Here is a 21,909-nt window from a genome sequence, read left to right as displayed (position 1 = left end):
GGCTCCCCCCCCCCCCCCGGGGGGCCCAGGCGGCCGAGCAGCCTGCGTGCTGTGCTGTGACCTCTGCCGGCTCCCCCCCCCCCCCCGGGGCCCCAGGCGGCCGAGCAGCCTGCGTGCTGTGCTGTGACCTCTGCCGGCTCCCCCCCCCCCCCCGGGGCCCCAGGCGGCCGAGCGGCCTGCGTGCTGTGCTGTGACCTCTGCCGGCTCCCCCCCCCCCCGGGGCCCCAGGCGGCCGAGCGGCCTGCGTGCTGTGCTGTGACCTCTGCCGGCTCCCCCCCCCCCCCGGGGGGCCCCAGGCGGCCGAGCGGCCTGCGTGCTGTGCTGTGACCTCTGCCGGGGGCCAGGAAGGTGAGCCGCGGGGACTCACTTGGTGATGCACAGCTCCTGCTGGTCGTAGGCGTGGATGATGCCCAGGCCCTGCATGGACGAGGTGATGTGCGAGAACCAGGGTGAGCGGCTCACGTTCTCCACCTTCTTGAGCTCCTGGACGCCTCTGTAGAAGATGCTGCGGGAGAGCGAGAGGGCGGCAGGCCGGGCTCAGGGCTCCCCCGTGTCCAGGAGGGGCCGTCCTGGGTGTGTGTGTGTGTGTGTGTGTGTGTGTGTGTGTGTGTGTCTGGGCCGGGCAGGGGTGGGGGAGGTTGGATCTGGTAAGGGTGGTCCAGAAATGAGAGCCGTTGTCGTGGTCTCAGTTCTGCGTGCTCCTCCGGGTGAGAGGCTCGCCGCACAGGATGTCGGTTAGTCTTTGAGGAGAATCTTCCCTTCGGCGCTGCCTCTAAATATAGCCGCCCCGCGGGCGCCGAGCGGGAAGGGGCCTTCTCCAATGAGGGAGGGCGGGCTGGGCCCCCCTGTGTGGCTTCGGAAGGCGACGTGGAAGGTGGTGCTGGGCAAACCCCCCGGTGGCCTCGGGAGCCCACGTGATTTCTTAAATATATTTTTAAATTGATTTCAGAGAGGAAAGGAGAGACACATCCGTGATGAGAGAGAATCACGGACCGGCTGCCTCCTGCACGCTCCTCACAGGGGATCCAGCCCACAGCCCGGGCCTGTGCCCCGAAAGGAATCGCACCGTGACTGAGCCACGCCGGCCGGGCAGTAGCCGACTTCAGCACCGAACCCTCCACGGGCGCCGCTGGGGCCCCGGGACACAGCCCGCCGTGCCGCCTGCGACGCCGGCCCCCGGGCAGCGGGACCAGCCTGGGCGGTCGGCCTGCTCCGCGGCGGCCGCGGCCGCCACCTACCAGAGCAGCACCAGGAAGGCCACGACGAGGCCGGCCAGCACCAGGAGCACGGCGGGGAACACGGCGGCCAGGACCAGGAGGATGAAGGCCACGAGGAAGGCCTGCTGCAGGAGGCTCTCCGTGTGGAACGGCAGCCGCACGTCCAGCTCGTCCATGTCCTTGGAGAACTGGTTCATGAGCCGGCCGCTGGGCGTCATGTCGAAGAAGCTCATGGGGCTCTGCGAGATCTGCGGGCACCGCGCGGGAGGGGGGAGTCCGGGGCTCAGGGGGCGCGCCGGGCACCCCTCGCCCCCCGCTGGGCTGGGGTGGTGAGCGCAGGGCCCCGCCCCCCTTCCAGGGCCCACGAGAGGCGCCAGGGTGCCGGGCAGGTGAGGGAGCCCCCCTCTGGGGCCTCCGTGTGCACGCAGCTCCCTTCCAAACCCACGTAGCCTGGGGCCCCTTCGGAGGAGGAGGGAGCTGTGCCCGAGATGGGCTGCCCCTGTGCCGGCCAGGCCCTTCGGGGGCCCTGGATGGAGCAGGAGGCCCTCTTTGGAGCAGGAGGTGCCCTCTTGGCCTGCTCCTGTCTGCTCCAGGGCAGAGGAACCGCCCTTGGCACCCCCAGCCGGGTCCGAGGGCCCATGTCCCCGCACCCCGTTCCCTGGAGCCCGCTCCCCTGTGGTAACTAGATCCTGGGGGGCCTCCGTCAGCTCCTGCGGGCGCGCGGGGAGCCCCGGCCCGGCGGTCACCGCGGCCGCGCACCTTGTCGAACACGCGGTCGAGCAGCAGGGAGGACGCCATCAGGGTGGTCTTGGTGAAGGCGAAGCCCTTGATGATGCCGAACGCCAGCACGGACACCATGCTGCCCGCGTACACCCACACGTACACGCCGTCCCCCATGTCCGCCAGCACCTCGCCGATCTCGCAGGGGCCGTCGCCGCTCTGCGGCCCGCAGGTCATCTTGGGAGAGAAGCAAGAAAAAAATGGCCGCCAATTGCTGAGCGGCCGGGGGGGCGGGGGGGCGCGTTGCAGAAAGAGGGAAGGAAAGAGGCTGTCATCGCGCAGAATGAGTCGGTGAAACCGAGGCAGTGCCCTTCGGGGGTGTCTGTGCTCTGCACGTGTCACCGGGACCCCAAGGGGCTGCTGACTTAGGAGGCAAAGGAGACACGTCATGTGGGCGCGAGGCAGCTGTCCCAGGAGCCAGCTCAGGAGGGGGACAGGAGCGAGGACATGTGCCCCACCCGGCAGCTGTCCGGCAGGAGCCAGCAGGCCTGGGGAGGCCCTGGCCTGGGAGGCGGGGCCTCGGTGTGGTAGCCTGGCCAGGCCCCTCCCTTCCCGGTGCTCCGGCCTCGGTCCCGCAGGCCCCGGGGGGGGGTGGGGGGGGGAGCCTGCTGGGCCGAGGGCTCTGGGCTCCATCCGCCAGGGAGAGCCCCACAGTCGCAACAGTTCCGGGGAGAGATCGTCCGTCTCCCTCCGGAGACACCGGCCGCCAGCTTCCCTGCGAGCCGCGTGCAAAAGGCGTGCTTGTGTTTGAGGAGCCGAGGGGCCTCTTTCTCCAAACGCCGCTCCGCGGGGGACGGCGCCCGGGGTGTCAGCCGGAGGTGGCCGGACACCTCTAAACGCCAGCGCGCCCCCGGGGCTGACAAAGGAGAGGCCGGACGGTGCCTTCGGCCGGGCCCCACGTCTGGGGGGCGGGCCGACAGGGGTCTGCCTCCGCTGCCTGCTCCGCCCGCCCCTGGCCCCGCCGGGAGGAGCCTGCCCCTGACCGAGCCCGGGCTGTCCGGGGAGCGGCTGCTGCAGGGACGGCTCTCCAGCAGCCCCGAGCGCCCTCACACACACACACACACACACACACACACACCCCGCGCTCCCCAGGGAACAGCCGCCTCCAGGGGCTGCAGCGCCTCTCTCTGCTACATCCCCAGTGCCTCCTCTCTGGTTGTCACGGCAACAGGACTGTGCCCAGATGTAACCTTGGCAGATGGGCAGGCGACCCCACGGCGCTCCCCGGGCTCCGGGAGAGAGCTGGCCAGCAGGGGGCGAGCTGGAGCGGGAGCGGGCGGATCCGTCCTTCCCCGGAGGGGCCTGCGCACAGCCGGGTGGACTTTGGGGAGCAGAGCCGTGGAGGTGGAGCCCTCTGCGCGGGGCAGGGTCCGCCACACGCTGCCAGTTCCCCTTCAGAGGCAGGAAGACACACACACACACACACACACACACACCCGCGCCCTCGGCCTCTCCCCGGGGCCCTTACGGCTGAGGCTGCAGAGCGGCCCGGCCCTGCCCCTTGGTGGCCCACGGACCTGCTGGGCCTGCCTGGCACGCCCTTCGCGGCCAGTCCTTTAAAGACGGAAGGTGGGCCCTAGCTGGTGTGGCTCAGTGGACAGAACGTCGGCCTGCAGAGTGAAGGGTCCCGGGTTCTATTCTGCTCAAGGGCGCAGGCTTGGGTGTGGGCTCGGTTCCAGTGGGAGGCATGCAGGAGGCAGCGGATCAATGATTCTCTCTCATCATTGATGTGTCTCTCCCTCCCTCACCCTTCCTCCCGAAATGAATGAAAATGTAAAATCTTTAAAAGATGGAGGTGGCACGCGGAACCCGATGCCGTTTGTCCTGACACGCGGAAGGGGCTGCAGGCTCTGAACCGCGCGGGGTGAGCTGGGGCCACAGCGGGAGGGGGAGCTCGCGGGCGTCGGGTGGGGTCAGGCTCCCGGGAGCCGGTGCCCGAGGGCCGCTCACCTCGGAGGCCTTGTCCAGCCAGAAGCTCAGCCACCAGCTGCTGAAGGCGGTGCTGCCGATCAGGAGCAGGAAGAGCGTCAGGGTGAAGAGGGAGAGGAGGTAGCCTGCAAGGGACGGACGGACGGACGGAGAGGCCGGTGCAGGGCGCAGCGCGGCTCCCTGGGCCCGGGCCGACGGAAAGGGACCTGCGGGGGAGCCCCCCCTCGGAGCCGCCCTCCGGGCTGGCGGGACGGGGCTGGGTTGGGCCCCCAAGCCCACGTGGGGCGCCTGTCCGCCGGCTGAGAAGGAGGTCCAAGGTGTCAGCTTGGGGAAAAGCAGCAGGGCCCCCTGAGACAGGAGCGATGCGACTTCCTCAGGAGCCACGGCCGCGCCCGGCGTGCTGGGCGGGAAGGGGAGCGTCTGGAGGTGAGCTCTGCACTGGAGCTGCTGGGGGCAGTGCTCCGGGACGGACAGGGGGCCATGGAGGCGCCCCCACTTCCTTCCCACACACAGAGCCCAGCAGCCTAGTGGCCGTAGTGGGGTGCCGTGGGAAAGGCAGTATCTTCCGACTTTAGATTCTCGGGGTGGAGGGCGGGGGGAGCTTTGCTAAACGGCCTTAGACACGTTGTTAGAGAAATCGTAAACGCGGGCGCCCAGGCGTCTGAGGAGGCGGGGAGCTCAGGGGCAGAGTCCACGGGGAAATCCGTTTGCTGCCGAACCTCCAGCCGCCTGAATGTACGTGTGGTAGGTCCTCCAGGTCACGCCTCCTTCCTGGGGCAGCTGGTTCTGGACGAGCTGGTGCAGAGGGGCTGTGGGGACAAACACCAGTCCTGGGCGCCCCTGGGGGAGAGGGACCCCTCCCCCTCATTCCCCAGGCCTCCCCCAGCGCAGGCTCAGTCCTTCCTGCCCTTTCCCCGCCTTCAGATCCCCAACACACTTGGCTCCTTTGGTTTTGTTTGGTCCCAGGACAGGGGAGAACTATTCACTGAGCACCTGCTGTGCGCTCAGCCCTGGGAGGCGGGGTGGGGGGTGGGGGGACGGTCCTGAGGGGAGGCTCCGAGGACTGCAGCTCCTGCAGGAGCTGGAGGGCCTGGGGGCAGGAGGAGGCAGCAGGGAGGCAGCGCAGGCCCGGCTGACCGGGTCCCCATGGAGAATCCCGAGACAGGGCAGGCCCTGCAGCCCAGAGGCCATCCCTGTGACCCAGGGTTCAGGCCCGATCCCCAGTGCGGGGCGTGCAGGGGGCAGCCAGCCGATGATTCTCTCTCATCACGGGTGTTTCTATCTCTGTGTCACTCTCCCTTCCTCTCTGAACTCAATGGAAAAACATTTTTACAAAAAATGTTGCAGAAACCCATGAGGTTGGCATTATTGCCCCATTTTACAGGTTGATAAACTAAGGTTCACAGGAGGCAAGTTGTCTGGCTCAAAGTCAGAAAACTAGTAAGTGGCTGAGCCAGGATCGGACTCAGGCAGCTGACCCCAAGGCTCATGGAACTGGCCAGTAAACCGTGGAACTGATCGCCCCAAAGACACGCACTGCGCGTCCCCTTCTCTGTCCCCAGCGGTGGGTGCGCAGCCAGCATGGCGGCGCGCGGAGCTGGGGGAGTGGGTGGCACGCACCTTGGATGTCTATGGGTTCTGAGTCTCTGTCGGATTCTGTTCCTTCCTCTTTCTCATCGGGAGCCGGAGCTGGGGTGAGAAAGGGAGGGTCTGTCCCCTGAGCCCCAGGTGCCACGAGGCGTGACTCCAGCTCGGCCCGGACCCGCACCTTCGTCTCTGTCCGCGGGGCCCTCCGGCAGGGCCGCCACCATCGCCACGTTGTAGATGTGCTCGGGGTCCTGGGGAGGAACCAGTGCCTGCTGCAGGCGCAGCCGGGAACCCAGGAGGCCGATTCCCGCGCCCAGACCCCAGGCCCCTCAGACCCCAGGTTCCAGGCCCCCAGCCCCCAGCCCCCAGGCCCTGGCCCCTGGCTCCCAGCCGCCAGCCCCAGCCCCCAGGCCCCCATGCCCCCAGCCCCCAGTCCCCGGCCCCGAGGCCCCCAGCCCCCAGACCCCGAGGCCCCCAGCCCCCAATGCCCCCAGCCCCCAGGCCCCGAGGCCCCCAGCCCCCCATGCCCCCAGCCCCCAGGCCCCGAGGCCCCCAGCCCCCAGCCCCCAGTCCCCGGCCCCGAGGCCCCCAGCCCCCAGACCCCGAGGCCCCCAGCCCCCAATGCCCCCAGCCCCCAGGCCCCGAGGCCCCCAGCCCCCCATGCCCCCAGCCCCCAGGCCCCGAGGCCCCCAGCCCCCAGGCCCCAGCCCCCAGCCCCCCATGCCCCCAGCCCCCAGGCCCTGGCCCCTGGCTCCCAGCCGCCAGCCCCAGCCCCCAGGCCCCCATGCCCCCAGCCCCCAGCCCCCAGGCCCTGGCCCCTGGCTCCCAGACCCCCAGGCACACACGCCGCTACCTTGAACTGCAGCCCCTGGAGGTTGTGCACCAGCTTCTCATAGCGCCCTCTCTTCTCCATTAGCTCCTCGTGGGTCCCCTTCTCACAGATCTCCCCGTACTCCAGCAGAATGACCTCGTCACAGGACTCCAGGAACTGCGGGGGGGGGGGGGGGGGGGGTTGGAGAGCCACCACCGTGAGCGCCTGCCGCCTGAGGGGGGCCACGGGCTCCTGGAGGCAGTGTCCCCTGGCCCACCGCCCCGACTGCCGCATGGGACGCCCGGGGCCGGGGAGGAGGCAGCAGCGCGGGGCCACCCCTGCCGGAGTCCTGCGGGTCACCTGCAGCTGGTGCGTCACCAGCACCACCGTCTGGTCTGAGGGGAGGGGGAGGGGGAGGGTCTGGTCTGAGGGGGAGGGGGGAGGGTCTGGTCTGAGGGGGAGGGGGAGGGGGGAGGGTCTGGTCTGAGGGGGAGGGGGAGGGGGAGGGTCTGGTCTGAGGGGGAGGGGGGAGGGTCTGGTATGAGGGGGAGGGGGAGGGGGGAGGGTCTGGTCTGAGGGGGAGGGGGAGGGGGGAGGGTCTGGTCTGAGGGGGAGGGGGAGGGGGAGGGTCTGGTCTGAGGGGGAGGGGGAGGGGGAGGGGAGGGTCTGGTCTGAGGGGGAGGGGGAGGGGGAGGGTCTGGTCTGAGGGGGAGGGGGAGGGGGGTTTGGTCTGAGGGGGAGGGGGAGGGGGAGGGTCTGGTCTGAGGGGGAGGGGAGGGGGAGGGGGAGGGGGAGGGTCTGGTCTGAGGGGAGGGGAGGGGGGAGGGTCTGGTCTGAGGGGGAGGGGAGGGGGAGGGGGGGAGGGGGAGGGTCTGGTCTGAGGGGGAGGGGGAGGGGGGAGGGTCTGGTCTGAGGGGAGGGGGAGGGGGGAGGGTCTGGTCTGAGGGGGAGGGGGAGGGGGAGGGTCTGGTCTGAGGGGGAGGGGAGGGGGAGGGTCTGGTCTGAGGGGGAGGGGGAGGGGGAGGGGGAGGGTCTGGTCTGAGGGGGAGGGGGAGGGGGGTTGGTCTGAGGGGGAGGGGGAGGGGGAGGGTCTGGTCTGCGGGGAGGGGGAGGGGGAGGGGGAGGGGAGGGCCTGAGGGGGAGGGGGAGGGGGAGGGTCTGGTCTGTGGGGAGGGGAGGGGGAGGGGGAGGGGGAGGGGGAGGGTCTGGTCTGAGGGGGAGGGGGAGGGGGAGGGGGGTCTGGTCTGCGGGGGAGGGGGAGCCGCCCCGGAGGGGTCACCTGCAGCTGGTGCGTCACCAGCACCACCGTCTTGCCCCGCAGCGCCTTCCGGATGCACTCCTCGAAGATGTGGCGCCCCACGTGGGCGTCCACGGCCGACAGCGGGTCGTCCAGCAGGTAGGTCTCGCGGTCCGAGTAGACGGCGCGGGCCAGGCTGATCCTCTGCCGCTGCCCCCCCGAGAGGTTGAGGCCCCGCTCCCCGATCTGCGGCCGGGGCAGTGCGCCTGCTCGTCACCACGCCCCAGCCCCCGCTTTCCCGCAGGGACCCCGACAGCACCCATGTCCCGGGGCGCTGGGAGCCCGAGGGCAGAGGTGACTGGGGCCGGCTCTTCCCAGCACTGAGTGAGGGGTGCCTGGCTCACCGTCCCAGGTGCAGCCCCACGGGGGGGCCGGGAGAGTGGAGGGCAGAAAGCTGGGGGAGGGGGCAGGCTCCCCAAGGGGGCGTGGCCGGCGCAGAGGGACCCGCGTGGGGCAGTGCCTGGAGGGGACCTGGTACTCCTGGGCCTCAGAGGCGGAGAGGGGCCCTCGGAGCAGCCACAAACCAGCACCTGGACCCCCGTCCTCGGAGGATGAGCCTCCCTGGGGGCCAGCAGGCAGCGTGGGCCAGAAACCCTCCCGATGGGAAGGGATCCCGGGGCTGGTGCCACCTCCGCTGTGCCATCCCCGACCTGACTTCCCCACGGTCCCGGCACCGCCTGGCCCGGGCGTCGGTGTGGAGGGAGCCGGCTGCCCTGCGGCCCTGGGCCGTCGGGTGATGCCGCTGTGGGGCCGAGCCCGCTGCACGCACCTCGGTCAGGTCCCCGTAAGGCAGGCTGCGCAGGTCCTCCTGGAGGGCGCAGACGCGCACCGTGTGCTGGTACCTGTGGGCGTGGGGGTCAGAGGTCCACGCGGAGAGGAGGCCCCGCCGCCCGGGCTGTGCCCCGGACACGGCCGCCGCCCGCCCGCCTAACGCGTTGGCGTTACCTTTGGTGGTCGTACTTGGCTCCGAACAGGATGTTGTCCCGCACGCTCCCGTGGAAGATCCACGCCTGCTGGGACACGTAGGCCAGGGTCCCGCTGACCGCCACCACCCCCTGCTGCAGCTGCATCTGCAGGCACAGAGCCAGGACCTCAGAGCGGACCGCGGTTCCGGCTGGGGCTGCCAAGCACACCAGCCTCCCGGACGGACCCAGCACCCGGCAGGCAGCAGCCCTGACATCCGGGGTCCACCTCCCGGCGCCGCACCTCACCTGGCCCAGCAGAGCTGCCATGAGGGAGCTCTTGCCGCTTCCAATGTTCCCGCAAATCCCCAGGACCTTCCCCTGCGGAGAAACAGGAAGGAGACTCGTCCCCGGTTCTCACAGGGTCTGGGACCCGGTGCCGCCCCCACACCGTGCAGCGGGGACCGGCGGCTCCCGGTGGTGGCGGGGTGACCTCAGACCCGGCCGGACTGGGCGGGCGGAGGCAGGGTCCGAGGTTAGCGCAGCGCCTCCCCTCGGCCGTGCGGGGCGCCTGGAGGGCCGGAGGTGTTGGGCTGGACGGAGCCCCAGGCGCCTCCCTGTTACCTTCCTCCCCGTCTTCGGAGGAAGCCAGGAGGCCCGGGCTTCTGATGACTCACTTGTTTAAAATTAAATTAAATCAAAAAATAAAAAATAAAATTAAAATTAAAAAAATAAAATAAAAATAAATAAATACAATAAAGTAAATTAAAATAAAATAGAGACTCCGTCCTGTGGGCGGGCAGCAGCCCCAGGCCCTGGCTGGCTCCATGCTGGCTGGCGTGGGTGGCTTGCGTTTTGCTTTAAGCAGAGCATTGCTGCGGGGCGGCGAAGGGCGGCGCCGGCCAGGCGCCTGGGGGCGATGCCCGGGCCCCGCACTGGGCGAGTGCTGAGCTCCTGTGCCTCAGGCTCCTGACATGAAGCGGGGGAGCCATGGCCTCCCGCGCAGGATGAGCAGGCGGTGGAAGGCGCCGACTCTGTCCCGCTCAGGAACGTCGGCTGTGACCCGCCCGCGCGCCGTGTCCGGGGAGGAGCGCTCTGAGGACGCTCGCGGAAGCCAGTCCGGCCCCGGGTGGACGGCGGAGGCCGATGGACATGGGCTTGACGATGGGCACTGACAGCCCCCAGCTACCCTCAGCTCGGAGACAGGTCTCCGTTGTCGGGTCCACAGCTTTAACCTTGGGGAAGTGCTGGTTTGTCTCGGGCTGAGAGCATCGGCCTACGGACTGACGGGTCACCAGTTCAATTCCTGGGTTGCAGGTTTGACCCCTGGGGTGCGTGCAGGAGGCAACCAACCGATGTGTCTCTCTCACATCAGTGTGTCGCTTGGTCTCCCCCTCCCTTCCGCTCACAAATCCGATAGGAAAACACCCCGCCTAGAGAGGGCGCAGAGCGGAGGGCGGGCCGCGGGAGCCGGACCCACCTTCCTCACCGCGAAGCTGATGTTGTGCAGCACCGACTTGCTGCCCCGGCGGCGCCGGTCCTCGGGGCCCGCGGCGCCCGGGGCCGAGGCGCTCAGGCGGTACGCCTCCGGCCGCTGCTTCACGAGCAGGGGCTCCCTCCGCTTCTCGGCTTTCTTTATGTCGCTGTCGCTTTCCCAGCCGGCCTCCTGCGCCCACGTCAGCGTGGCATTTGCTAAAAGCAAGACAGTGTCTGGGCCTTCTGGCTGGGTGATGTAGGATGGGGGGCTCGTGTCTTTGAGAATTCTCTAAGATCAAAGAAACAAAATCAACTGGGTAGACGGCATCCGTTGGCGAGAACCACCCCAATGCACCTTCCAGCCGCCAAGCACCCAGTCTCGGCAGCTCGGCCCAGGATGTCCGGGGAGGGCGTCTGAGGCTGCTCCCCAGGGACCTGCAGCAAACGGGGTCCCCCGGCCCCGACACGGAGGATGATGGCTCTTTAACCGCCAGGCCTGTGTGGGTCACCCACGGAGAGTCCCTGCCCCCGTCCCCCCAGCTGCGTTTCAACCCTCACGCCCAGGTAGCAGCTTTTAAAAAATATATATTTTTTTTATTGATTTCAGAGAAAAAGGGAGAGGGAGAGGGAGAGCCATCAGCGATCAGAGATGGCCGGCACGGGAACGGCTCTGGGACCTGGGCGTGTGCCTGGGAGGGAGGGGGACAGTTCTGGGAGGCGCTGGGCCCTGGGACCGTGCAGACGAGGCGACGGGGCATCGAGTGAAGGTGAGGGCCCGGGGGCCGGAAGGAGTTAGAGAGAGGCACGCCCTCTGGTCTGAGACATCGGCCTCATCATACACACAGGTCACGTGACGGCGTCCACTCTTGTCTTTTGGTCAGAAAGGGACCATTCGGCAGTGTGCCTCCTACACTGTCTCACACACGGTGGCGGGGAGGTGGGGCAGGGGTGGACGGTGAGGGGAGAGGGAGAGGCCATGAGCGCGCACAGCTGGCCTGTGGCTGCAGTGAGTTAGGGCTTTCCGTCCGTTGGCAGATATGTGAGCCTGCTGCTCTGTCTCTCTTGCGCCCTCGCTCTGCCTCTGTCTCTCTCTGGTGCTTTGATCAGGAATCAAACTGGTGACCTGGTGCCCGCTTGGTTCATGGGTTAAGCCCAACCACTGAGCCACACCAAAGGTGAGCCTGCTGCTCTCTTGACCGGAACACCCCCTCCCTTTCCTGTCCTCACCTCAACGTCAGAACCACCGCATCTGCCCTTCCCGTGCCCCACGCATCCCCTCACGTGTACTGTGTACCTCGCCCTACTCTACACCAGTCAACACTCTCTCTTCCGTGTCTTTGCGTTTCCCACAATGCCTTGTGTGTGGGAAGCACACAGTCAGTCTCTCCCATCACCACCTTGTAGCACCAGCCAGACAGGCCATGCTGGGACGGAGGGGGAAGGACTCTGCGCACACCCAGCCCCACTCCCGGAACCCCCTCACGCCTGCGGCTGGGACAGGAGTGGAGGTTCAGGGGTGTCTCCGCAGAGGCCCCATCTCCTTTTCCCTAACGGGCGGGCCACCAGGAGGCGCTGCCCGCCCTCTGCCTCCCACAGGCCTGCACGCCCCTCCTGGGGCCTTCTCCCCGGCCCACCTCGCCAGGGCCACCCTCCCGTGGCCGGGCTCAGCTCCCTCATCCGGGAGTCTCCCCCCAGAATGAGGCCTCTCTTCCCTACTCACCCAGCGTGAGCTATACCTTCATTCTCCTCAGCGAGACGCTGGCCTCGGCCGCCGCCTTGACGGAGAAGGGCAGGATGGCGATGGAGAACTTCATCACGTTGAACATGGCGATCACGCTGAACGCCTGTGGGCAGGGGCCGGGCGGGGGCCGGGTCAGGCCGGGGTGAGGCCGGGGTCAGGCCGGGGTGAGGCCGGGGTGAGGACGGGGTGAGGACGGGGTGAGGACGGGGTGAAGACCGGGTGAGGCCAGGGTGAGGCCGGGGTGAGGACGGGGTGAGGACGGGGTGAGGCCAGAGTGAGGCCGGGGTGAGGACGGGGTCAGGCCAGAGTGAGGCCGGGGTGAGGCCAGGGTGAGGCCGGGGTGAGGCCGGGGTGAGGCCGGGGTGAGGACCGGGTGAGGCCGGGGTCAGGCCGGGGTGAGGACGGGGTCAGGCCAGAGTGAGGCCGGGGTGAGGCCGGGGTGAGGCCGGGGTGAGGCCAGAGTGAGGCCGGGGTGAGGACGGGGTCAGGCCAGAGTGAGGCCGGGGTGAGGCCGGGGTGAGGACGGGGTGAGGCCGGGGTGAGGACCGGGTGAGGCCGGGGTCAGGCCGGGGTGAGGACGGGGTGAGGCTGGGGTGAGGCCGGGGTGAGGACGGGGTGAGGCCGGGGTGAGGACGGGGTGAGGGACGGGGTGGAGGACGGGGTGAGGACCGGGTGAGGCCAGGGTGAGGCCGGGGTGAGGACGGGGTGAGGACGGGGGTGAGGCCAGAGTGAGGCCGGGGTGAGGACGGGGTCAGGCCAGAGTGAGGCCGGGGTGAGGCCAGGTGAGGCCGGGTGAGGCGGGGTGAGGCCGTGAGCCGGGGTAGGACCGGGTCGAGACGGGGTCAGGCCAGAGTGAGCCGGGGTGAGGCCGGGGTGAGGCCGGGGTGAGGCCAGAGTGAGGCGGGGTGAGGACGGGGTCAGGCCAGAGTGAGGCCGGGGTGAGGGCCGGGGTGAGGACGGGGTGAGGCCGGGGTGAGGACCGGGTGAGGCCGGGGTCAGGCCGGGGTGAGGACGGGGTGAGGCTGGGGTGAGGCCGGGGTGAGGACGGGGTCAGGCCGGGGTGAGGCCGGGGTGAGGCCGGGGTGAGGCCGGGGTGAGGACGGGGTGAGGCCGGGGTGAGGCCGGGGTGAGGACGGGGTGAGGACGGGGTGAGGACGGGGTGAGGCCGGGGTGAGGACGGGGTGAGGACGGGGTGAGGACGGGGTGAGGACGGGGTGAGGACGGGGTTTAGGACAGGGTGAGGCCGGGGTGAGGACGGGGTGAGGCCGGGGTGAGGACGGGGTGAGGCCGGGGTGAGGACGGGGTCAGGCCGGGGTCAGGCCGGGGTGAGGCCGGGGTGAGGCCAGGGTGAGGACGGGGTGAGGACGGGGTGAGGACGGGGTTTAGGACAGGGTGAGGCCGGGGTGAGGACGGGGTGAGGACGGGGTGAGGACGGGGTGAGGCCGGGGTGAGGCCGGGGTGAGGACGGGGTGAGGACGGGGTGAGGCCGGGGTGAGGACGGGGTGAGGCCGGGGTGAGGACGGGGTCAGGCCGGGGTCAGGCCGGGGTGGCCTCGGCTGGGCTCTGAGGTTGTGGGGCCGCCGTGGGGAGCCAGCGGCAGTGGCTTGTGCGGTCTGCCTGTGCGTTTCCGAGTGTCAGGTTGTGTTGCAGCGGTCACTGTGCCCCCGGCCCCGCCGTGGACCCGAAAGGTCGCTGTGAGCCCGGCCCCCCGCGTTGGGGGGTCCGGGCCGGGGCGGGCGAAGGCGGGAGCCGTCCTTACCACGGCGGCCGTGAGCTGGCGCCGCAGCAGGACGTGGCAGGTGAAGGTGGACACGATGGCGATGGTGGAGGCGATGGGGGCCAGCGCCGAGTTCCCGCTCTGGACAAAGCCCGCCTTCTCCAGCAGCTTCCTCTCTCGCTTCCTGATGTCTGCCGGCAGGACGGGGCCCGAGCTCAGCCGCACGCCCAGCCCGCCGTCCCCCGGGGCAGATGGGGGAGCAGAGTCCGGGCACTGAGCCGGCGCTGGCCCCTCGGAGCTGGCCGCGGCCGGAGCGCTGCAGGGCGCCAAGGTCCCGCCCCCCTGCGTCCGGGTGTGGGGAGTCCGACCCGCGGGCCCCCTCGGGGCCAGGCGGCACCGCAGTGAGGGTGCTGCACACGGGAGCCCGAGGAGCATGTGGGCACCGAGGGGCTGTGTGTCTCGGGAGAGGGCGCCAGCGCCACCAGCATCCGCTGCTCCGCGACCCACGTGGACGGGGGCGAGCGGCAGGCCGCGCCCACATGCTCCGGAGTAAAGCCAGCGCGCGTGCTTTTGGGCTGTGTTTTAGCTTAGCTCACCCTTCATCTTCTCTTTAAAAGATTTTTAAAACGCAATTTTAGAGAAAGAGGAAGGGAGAGGGAGAGAGAGAGAGAGAAGCATCCACGCTGCCTCCCAAGCGCCCCCGGCTGGGAGTCGGGCCACGGCCTTGCGGTGCGGGGTGAGGTGCAGCCACGGAGCCACGTGTGCAGTCTGGTGGCCGTGCGCACAGTGGCACTTGGTAAATATGCATGGGCTTAACCTGACCTGACCAGTGCACGGAACCAAATTTATTCAGACCAGGTCGGTGTCTTGAAGTGAGTTCAGGGGCGAGTGAGGAAGCTTTTCTGGGTGTTCAGTGTGGGTCCCTGCCCTGGGCGGCCGCAAACGGGTCCTCGAGGCCGCCCGAAGCGCAGCACGCAGCTGCGGGCCAATTACACGCCGGCCGGGAGTGTAATTGTGGGCCTGGGAGCTGCTGCAACGGGCTCAGGTCATTAACCGGCCAAGCACCTGAGGCTCCTCAGCAATTATGTAACCGTCCCCGCAGCCAGATTTGCATTTAGATGGGGCGGAGATGGGTGCGGTGCCCTCTCCTCTGTCTCCTCTCTCTGCCTCCTCTCTGCTCCTCTCTGCCTCCTCTCTGCCTCCTCTAGGAGAGAAGCCTGTGGAGCCTGTTATCTGCGTGAGGCTTGTCAGCCTGCGGGCCACCGAGGGTTTGTGTGTATGGGGGTGAGGGGTGTGTGTGTACCTGAGTGCATATGAGCATGTGTGTGCGAGTGTGTGTGTGCATGAGTGTGTACATATGAGTGTGTGTATGAGTTTATGTGTGGGTGTACATGTGTGCATGTGAGTGCTTATGAGTGTGTGTCAGTGTGTGTACAAGAGTGTGTAAGAGATGGTGTGTGTGTACATGAGTGCATATGCGTGTGTATGAGTATGAGTGTGTGTATGAGTATGTGGGTGTGCATGTGTGCATGTGAGCGCTTATAAGTGTGTGAATGCATATGCATGTGTTTTTCGTGTGTCTCGTGTGTGTGTGTGTGTGTCTGTGTGTAGAACTCTAAGTCAAGGAAATAGCTGATCACACGTTTAGTGGGCTGTTTCTGTGAAAGGGAGCTGAGTGGTCAGCGCCAGCACGCACACGGCCGGCCAAGGCTAACCACACGGGGCCGCGCACTGAGCCGCTCCCCAGCGCAGTCGCTGCTTCTATGATGGATGCTCCGAGCTCTTCGTCGCGCCGGCAGGGGGCTCAGGGGGCCCCGGGGCAAGTCCCCCCGCGGCGCCCCCTACCTCGGATGGTCTGGGTGAAGGGCTTCTCCCAGGCATACATCTTAATCAGCTTGATGCAGGTCACAAACTCGTTCATGGTCTGCACCCGCTTGTCCGTCACGGAGATGGCCGACCTCCGGAAAGCCGAGTTGAGCTTCGCCATGAACACCTGAAGACAGGTGCCCACGCTGGTTCCGGGTGCAGCGCGGGCCTCGCCGGCCTGAACACCCCGCCCCCACCCCACCCCTGAGGCTGGAGTCCGGGGCGGGCACTCTCCCTGGGCCGGCGTGGTCGGGGGCGCCAGGGGCAGGGTCACCAGGATGCAGAGGCAGTGTCGGTGACCGTGACAAACGGGGGGGCGTGCCCTGCCCCCTCCCCTGGGGGTTCCCATTCAAGTTTTAAAAACACCACACTGTGCCCGGCCGCCGTGGCTCAGCGAACCAGGAGGTCAGGGTTCGATTCCCGGGTGGGGCACAGGCCCGGGTCAGGGGCTTGTTCCCCATGCGGGGTGTGCAGGAGGCAGCGATCGATGGTTCTCTCTCCCTCTCCCTCTCTCTCTCCCTCTCTCTTTCTCTTTCTCTCCCCCCTCCACCCCCTTCCTCTCTGAAGTCAATCAGAGCAGGAAGCAGGCCTGTGGGCGCCCCGGGGCCGGGCGGACAGTCACCTGGATGGGGACGAAGATGACGTAGACGGAGATCCCGACGAGGGCCGTGGGCCCCAGGATGAAGAAGGAGAACACGGCGCAGATGACCATGAGGATGGGGATGGTGGCCGGCAAGGGGCAGAACAAGGCGGCTTCGAACAGGGAGCAGCTGTCGCTGGACAGCACGTTGAGCACCTGGAGGAGAGCCCGGTCCGGGCGGGGTCAGCGGCACGGTGCCCGAGGCCCAGGGTCCCAGCGGAGGCGAGAGACGCCCCTCGGTGGTGGGGCATCCGGCACCGGCTCGGCGAGCCCCCGGGCCCGTTCCGGCCTGGCTTTGGAGAGGCGTCTGCGTGCACCGAGACGCCGAGGAGCAGGCGGCGAGAGGAGCAGCCTGCCCGGTGCCGGGCTCCTACGGCCCCTCTGCTTTGTCGGGGGCGGCCAGCCCCGCCCAGGACCGCAGCGCGCCTGGCGGATGAGGTGCTCACAGGCCTGGGTGCCCGGGGCCAGGGCTTCCTGTGTGCGTGGTGCCGACTGCATCGCTCAGGATTAAGGCGTGAGAAATGTCCACTGGGGCCCTGGTCGGGGGGTGTCCCAGCATGCCAGGCATGGGGTCATCCTGGTCAGCCACGTGCCAGAATCACCGATGGATGCCTCAAAAAGTGGAAGGCCAATCTCTCTCTCTCTCTCTCCCCTTCCTCTCTCTCTCAAAATCAATCAATACTTTTTTTAAAAAAAGAAAGAAAATGTCAACTCTGAGGCCCCCCCCATGCAGTCTTTGTCACCGCTGTGGCCCCCCAAGCACCACAGCAATGACTCGCCGGCTGCACGGGTCCATCAGCTCGATGCCAGGACTGCAGCCGGCTGTGTCGCCGCTGGTCCTCACTGTCAGTCCAAGCCATGGGACGAGGGGACCCCTGCGCCCAGCTGGACAGAGAAGACCCCCAAATCCCCCAGCGTGAAGGAGCCCGGACTGTCCGCCTCCCCCCGCGGGGAGACGGGCCTGGTGGGCAGGACCGGCCACAGGGAGGCGCTGCTCCGTCTGGAGGCACGTCTGGCCCGCAGCCCAGGCCCCGCCCGGCCCGCCGGCTCACCTCGCCCACGGAGATGCGCGGCAGCGTCTTGAAGGACACCAGGTTCTCGAAGACCAGCGTGGACACGGCCACCTTCAGCCGGATGGCCGTGCGGTAGTTGATGGCCCAGGCCAGCGCCCAGAAGAGCACCTTGGTGAACTCGGTGGCGAAGAGGGCGGCGCACAGGCCCACGCCCACCCACACGCTGCGGGTGTCGCTCTCCGTGTGCCGCAGGATCTGGTGGATGAGCACGGTCTGCGGAGCAGCGAGGGCGGGGGGGAGGAGAGCGCGCTGGGGAGGGCCCCGCAGGGCTCCAGGCCCAAACTTTTTAATTAATCTCGGCGGCTGCGCAGAGGTCGTGGCAAAGTCAGAGGGAGGAGCCCGCCCCCCCTCACCCCTCGTCGGAGCCCGGGGACCGGGCAGGAGGCGCCACTCACCGGCCCGATGGCTGCCATGACGACGCACAGGATGTTGACCACCGTGTCCATCAGCACGCGCGTCCGCTGGAACTGCCAGACCACGCGGCCCAGGGAGGCCTTCTCGGGGCCCGCCATCGCCACCTCCTGGTCCCAGAGCACGCGGAGCCTGCGTGGGAGGTAGGGGAGGGGGCAGGGCCTTCCGTGTCTGCTTGCTGCTCCGGGCCTGTCTGGTGGGCGAGTCTCTGAAGGGAGAGTCGCAGGCCCTGGCTGGGGTGGCTCAGTGGGTAGAGCAGCCGTCTGCGGACTGGAGGACCCCAGGTTCAATTCTGGCCACAGGCACGTCCCTCGGCTACAGGCTCCATCCCAGCCTCATGTGGGAGGCAACCAATCCATCTATTTCTCTCCCCTCCCACCTAAAAATCATTGGAAAAACATCCTCGGGGCGGGGGGGGGAGGATTAAAAAATAATAAATAAAATAAAGCACGCATCCCAGGATGAGCCACACCCCACCGGAAACGGCCACGCAGGAGCCGGGAGGGGCCCGGTGGCTGCGGTGCGGCGTGCGGGCGTGGACGGAGCCGGGGGCGGGCGGGGCGGCCGGGCCAGCAGGTGGGGCGGGAGCCGGGCTGGGGAGGGCGGGGGCTCCGGTGGAGGCCCGGCCTGAGGGAGCCCTGGGGGCTCCCGGTCCCCTCCCCGGCCCGCTCCTCTCCCTCGGGGACCCCGGGCAGCCCTGGCACCTTTGGGCATTGGTGTCGGAGGAGTCGTACGGCGACAGCGGGGGCAGAGTGTCCGCCGTGAGCGTGTGCCGGTAGCTCTCCACCATCATGGGCGTGAACCAGGAGAAGGTGGCGAAGGAGAACAGCCCGGCGTCGTCCATGGGGTTGGGCGCCAGCCTGGGACGACAGAGGTGCCGTTCCAGGACGCCGGGCCCCGGCCTGCCCTCCGTGCCTGGCGTGCGTTCCTAACCAGGGCGGTGACCACAGCCGCTCAGCCGGGGGCGCCCAGCAGTCCTCTGAGCGGACCTGCTCTTGGGAGCCATGGTGACCGTGGCGGGAGCTTTGCAGAGGGCTGAGGCGTAGACCGTGTTAAAACGCAGTGGCACGCCCTTGTGTCAGTTATCACAGACAGAGGCAGGGCGTCCTGGGAAGGCATCACTTCCTGATTGTTTATGGGGGGTTCCCAGCATCTCCCCTCTTGGGATTGGGTGAGTCTAGTGCGTCTGCGTGGAGCCAACACCCCGTGTCCCAGGGAGCTGCCGAGCACCTGCTGAGCTTCAGCTGTTGTCTCCCTCTCACCCAAGGACCGGAGGGGGCAGGAGTGAGGGCTCCACCAATGAATAATGGCGGATGCATTGGTGGGTGGTGGGCAGACGGATGATGGATGATGGATGGATAGATGGGTGAGTAAACAATTGGAGGACGGATGGATGGTTGGATGGATGGATGGATGGATAAATGAGTGGACAATTGGAGGAAGGGTGGATGAGTGGACAATTGGAGGATGGATAGATGGATGGATGGATGGTTGGATGGTTGGATGATGGATGGGTGGAAAGATAGATGGGTGAATGGACAATTGGAGGATGGATGGATGGTGGATGGATGAACAGATAGATGGGTGAGTGGATAAATGGAGGATGGGAGGATGGATGGTGGATGAGTAGACAGAAAGATGAGTGGACAATTGGAGGGTGGATGGATGGATGGATGGGTGGGTGGGTGGATGGAAGGATGGATGGATGATGGATGGGTGGACAGATAGATGGGTGAGTGGACCATTGGAGGGTGGATGGATGGATGGGTGGATTGAAGGATGGGTGGGTGGGAAGACAGGAGGACAAGCATATAGGGCAGAGCATGGGGAGCAGGGCAGTGCCCACTCCTCTGATGGACCAGAAACGGGTCGTGGAGCTGGCCTGCCCCGTCCTCCCGCCGCCCCGGTTACCTGGCGTAGGGCCTCATGGGGATCATGGTCTTCAGGCTGTGGTCATATCTCTCTGCAAAGGACCTGCGCCGGCTCCGCTTGTCCAGGTCGGAGATGAGGTAGGGGCTTTCGCCCACCATCCTGGTGGCGGTCCGGAGCCTTGGGCTCGCGGCCGAGGGGCACTGTCACTGCGGCAGAGACGGGGGGGGGGGCTCCCTGACACCAGGACCCCCGGGAAAGCATCAGGCAGCCCAGGCCCCTGGCCAGCTCCCTCCCTGGCCCCTCCCACACGGGCTCACCGGGCCGCAGCCCCGGGGGAGTGGCCACAAAGACACCAGTGGGGTGAAAGTAACAGGACTGGCGAAGGACCCCTCTCCCCAGAGTGCTGTGCCCCCGGCCCCCGGCTTCTCCGCAGGAAGACGGGGCTGCGGCTCCTGCAGCGGCGCTCAGACCAAGAAACTGAGGAAAATGGCCTCACCCTTGGCGGGTCCTTGGCTCCCTGAAGAGACGCCGTCCAGCTCCGGACAGGGGGGCAGGCGAGGGCCTCTGGGCCGGGCCTCGGCTCGCACCGCGGCCTCTCTCCCGCGCCCTCCCACCCGTCACTCCGCGTGGGGTGTGGGCAGCCGGCTGTGGCCGTGCCCTGACCTGCCCGTGGCTCCCCGAGGCCCGGGGCCACTTCCCTGCCTGCAGGGCCCCAGGACGGCGCGGAGGGCGAGCCTGAGCAGCAGACGAACAGGCCGAGGAGACAGAGCTCGTGGCAAGTTCGAAGCCCGGCTGGTCCTTCCGGGGAGAGAAGCCCGGGACCCAGGACTTCAGAGAATCCAGGAAGGCCCCCGACAGGGCACGCTCGGCCTCCCGGGGGACAACGCGCTTCTGGCCACCAGACCGGGTGCCACGGCTCGAGCCGAGGACAAGATGGCGCTCACTCAGGGTTTCCTCAGCCACAGGTAACCCCCGTCCGCTCCGAGGAAGCAGCGGGCAAGCCCCCAGGAGCATCCTACAGAGCACGGCCCTGCGCACGGCGGCCGTGACCGTGGCCACGGAGGACACGGTGGGGGCGGGGGGAGCATTCCACAGTAAAGGCCACACGGCTGCGTTCCGTGCTGCACCAGGAGAAACGGAGGCTGTCACTGCAGCCCTGGCCGCTGTGGCTCCGTGGTGGGCCCCGGGGAGCTGGGCCCTGCGGGGGCTGGTGGCACGGCAGCTGTGAGGCACGGGGCCCATCCAGCAGGCCCGGGGAAACGCTGCTTTATGCCAGGAAGGCGGCCTGGGCCCACCTCTGCCCCGTCTGTCACTCCGACCTCTGCCGGGAGCGAGGCGCTGCCTGGAGTGCCGAGTCTGCTTCCTGCGGCCGTGGGGCGGCGGGGCTGCTGATGGCGCTGGGGGAGCCCCTGAGGCCCAGACCGCGCCCCAGGACCCTTCCGGCTGCCTCCTGCCCTGGGGGCACCCGGAGAGGGCAGGCCCGGCATCCTCTGCTGGCTGGTGCGGTCCTCCCCTGGCCACAGGCCGGACACGCAGACACAGCAAGGCCTCTGCTCAGAGCAGAGTCCAAGCTGGAGCATCTCGGACCCCGTGCCATGCCCAGGCCGTGTTCTGTGGGCTGCACGTGTTTTCAAAGGTTTTGAATGTGAGTTAGAAGAGATCACAACAACAGGAAAGAAGACCTGGGGCCTGGGTCAGGCGGTGGGACCCGGGCCTGTGTCAGGCGGTGGGACCGGGCCTGGGTCAGGCGGTGGGCCCGGGCCTGTGTCAGGCGGTGGGACCCGGGCCTGTGTCATGCAGTGGGACCCGGGCCTGTGTCAGGCGGTGGGACCGGGCCTGTGTCAGGCGGTGGGACCCGGGCCTGGGTCAGGCGGTGGGGCCCGGGCCTGTGTCAGGCGGTGGGGCCCGGGCCTGTGTCAGGCGGTGGGACCGGGCCTGGGTTACGCGGTGGGACCCGGGCCTGGGTCAGGCGGTGGGACCGGGCCTGGGTCAGGCGGTGGGACCCGGGCCTGTGTCATGCAGTGGGACCCGGGCCTGTGTCAGGTGGTGGGACTGGGCCTGTGTCAGGCGGTGGGACCGGGCCTGTGTCAGGCGGTGGGACCGGGCCTGGGTCAGGCGGTGGGACCGGGCCTGTGTCAGGCGGTGGGGACCTGGGCCTGTGTCAGGCGGTGGGGACCTGGGCCTGGGTCAGGCGGTGGGACCGGGCCTGTGTCAGGCGGTGGGGCCCGGGCCTGGGTCAGGCGGTGGGACCCGGCCCTGTGTCAGGTGGTGGGACTGGGCCTGTGTCAGGCGGTGGGGCCCGGGCCTGGGTCAGGCGGTGGGACCCGGCCTGGGTCAGGCGGTGGGACCCGGGCCTGTGTCAGGCGGTGGGGACCTGGGCCTGGGTTACGCGGTGGGACCCGGGCCTGTGTCAGGCGGTGGGGCCCGGGCCTGTGTCAGGCGGTGGGGCCCGGGCCTGGGTCAGGCGGTGGGACCCGGGCCTATGTCAGGCCCCAGGAGCACCGGGTGCCCCGCAGCCCCATCAGCCGGTGCTGGCACTGTCCGCCCTCCGGAGGCTCCGGTTTGCCGCGGGCCCCGCCCTTCCCCATTG

General features: G+C 68.3%; 1 protein-coding gene across 1 annotated transcript in view; it reads right to left on the bottom strand.

The window, feature by feature from the left end:
* The window catches only part of ABCC12 (ATP binding cassette subfamily C member 12), a 29,785-nt gene extending 10,247 nt beyond the window's left edge, over window positions 1-19,538 (bottom strand). Inside the window, exons 1-21 of the mRNA XM_036441088.2 lie at window positions 19,359-19,538; window positions 18,152-18,307; window positions 17,432-17,579; window positions 17,016-17,249; window positions 15,946-16,119; window positions 15,303-15,450; window positions 13,500-13,648; window positions 11,736-11,843; window positions 10,004-10,288; window positions 8,833-8,904; window positions 8,567-8,691; window positions 8,391-8,463; window positions 7,604-7,807; window positions 6,367-6,501; window positions 5,695-5,764; window positions 5,547-5,615; window positions 4,646-4,735; window positions 3,948-4,051; window positions 1,977-2,174; window positions 1,239-1,465; window positions 368-505 (exon numbers count right to left, since the gene is read on the bottom strand). Of these exons, the coding sequence (XP_036296981.1) occupies window positions 368-505; window positions 1,239-1,465; window positions 1,977-2,174; window positions 3,948-4,051; window positions 4,646-4,735; window positions 5,547-5,615; window positions 5,695-5,764; window positions 6,367-6,501; window positions 7,604-7,807; window positions 8,391-8,463; window positions 8,567-8,691; window positions 8,833-8,904; window positions 10,004-10,288; window positions 11,736-11,843; window positions 13,500-13,648; window positions 15,303-15,450; window positions 15,946-16,119; window positions 17,016-17,249; window positions 17,432-17,579; window positions 18,152-18,307; window positions 19,359-19,477 (3,026 nt within the window). The 5' untranslated portion in view covers window positions 19,478-19,538. The remainder of the gene's footprint in view (window positions 1-367; window positions 506-1,238; window positions 1,466-1,976; window positions 2,175-3,947; window positions 4,052-4,645; window positions 4,736-5,546; window positions 5,616-5,694; window positions 5,765-6,366; window positions 6,502-7,603; window positions 7,808-8,390; window positions 8,464-8,566; window positions 8,692-8,832; window positions 8,905-10,003; window positions 10,289-11,735; window positions 11,844-13,499; window positions 13,649-15,302; window positions 15,451-15,945; window positions 16,120-17,015; window positions 17,250-17,431; window positions 17,580-18,151; window positions 18,308-19,358) is intronic.
* Between the last annotated feature and the right edge of the window lie 2,371 nt (window positions 19,539-21,909).

Source organism: Pipistrellus kuhlii, unplaced genomic scaffold (genome assembly GCF_014108245.1).
Source record: "Pipistrellus kuhlii isolate mPipKuh1 unplaced genomic scaffold, mPipKuh1.p scaffold_m20_p_17, whole genome shotgun sequence".
NCBI lineage: Eukaryota > Metazoa > Chordata > Mammalia > Chiroptera > Vespertilionidae > Pipistrellus > Pipistrellus kuhlii.
The sequence above is the reverse complement of the archived record's forward strand: the minus strand, read 5'-3'. Positions and strand labels throughout refer to the sequence as shown.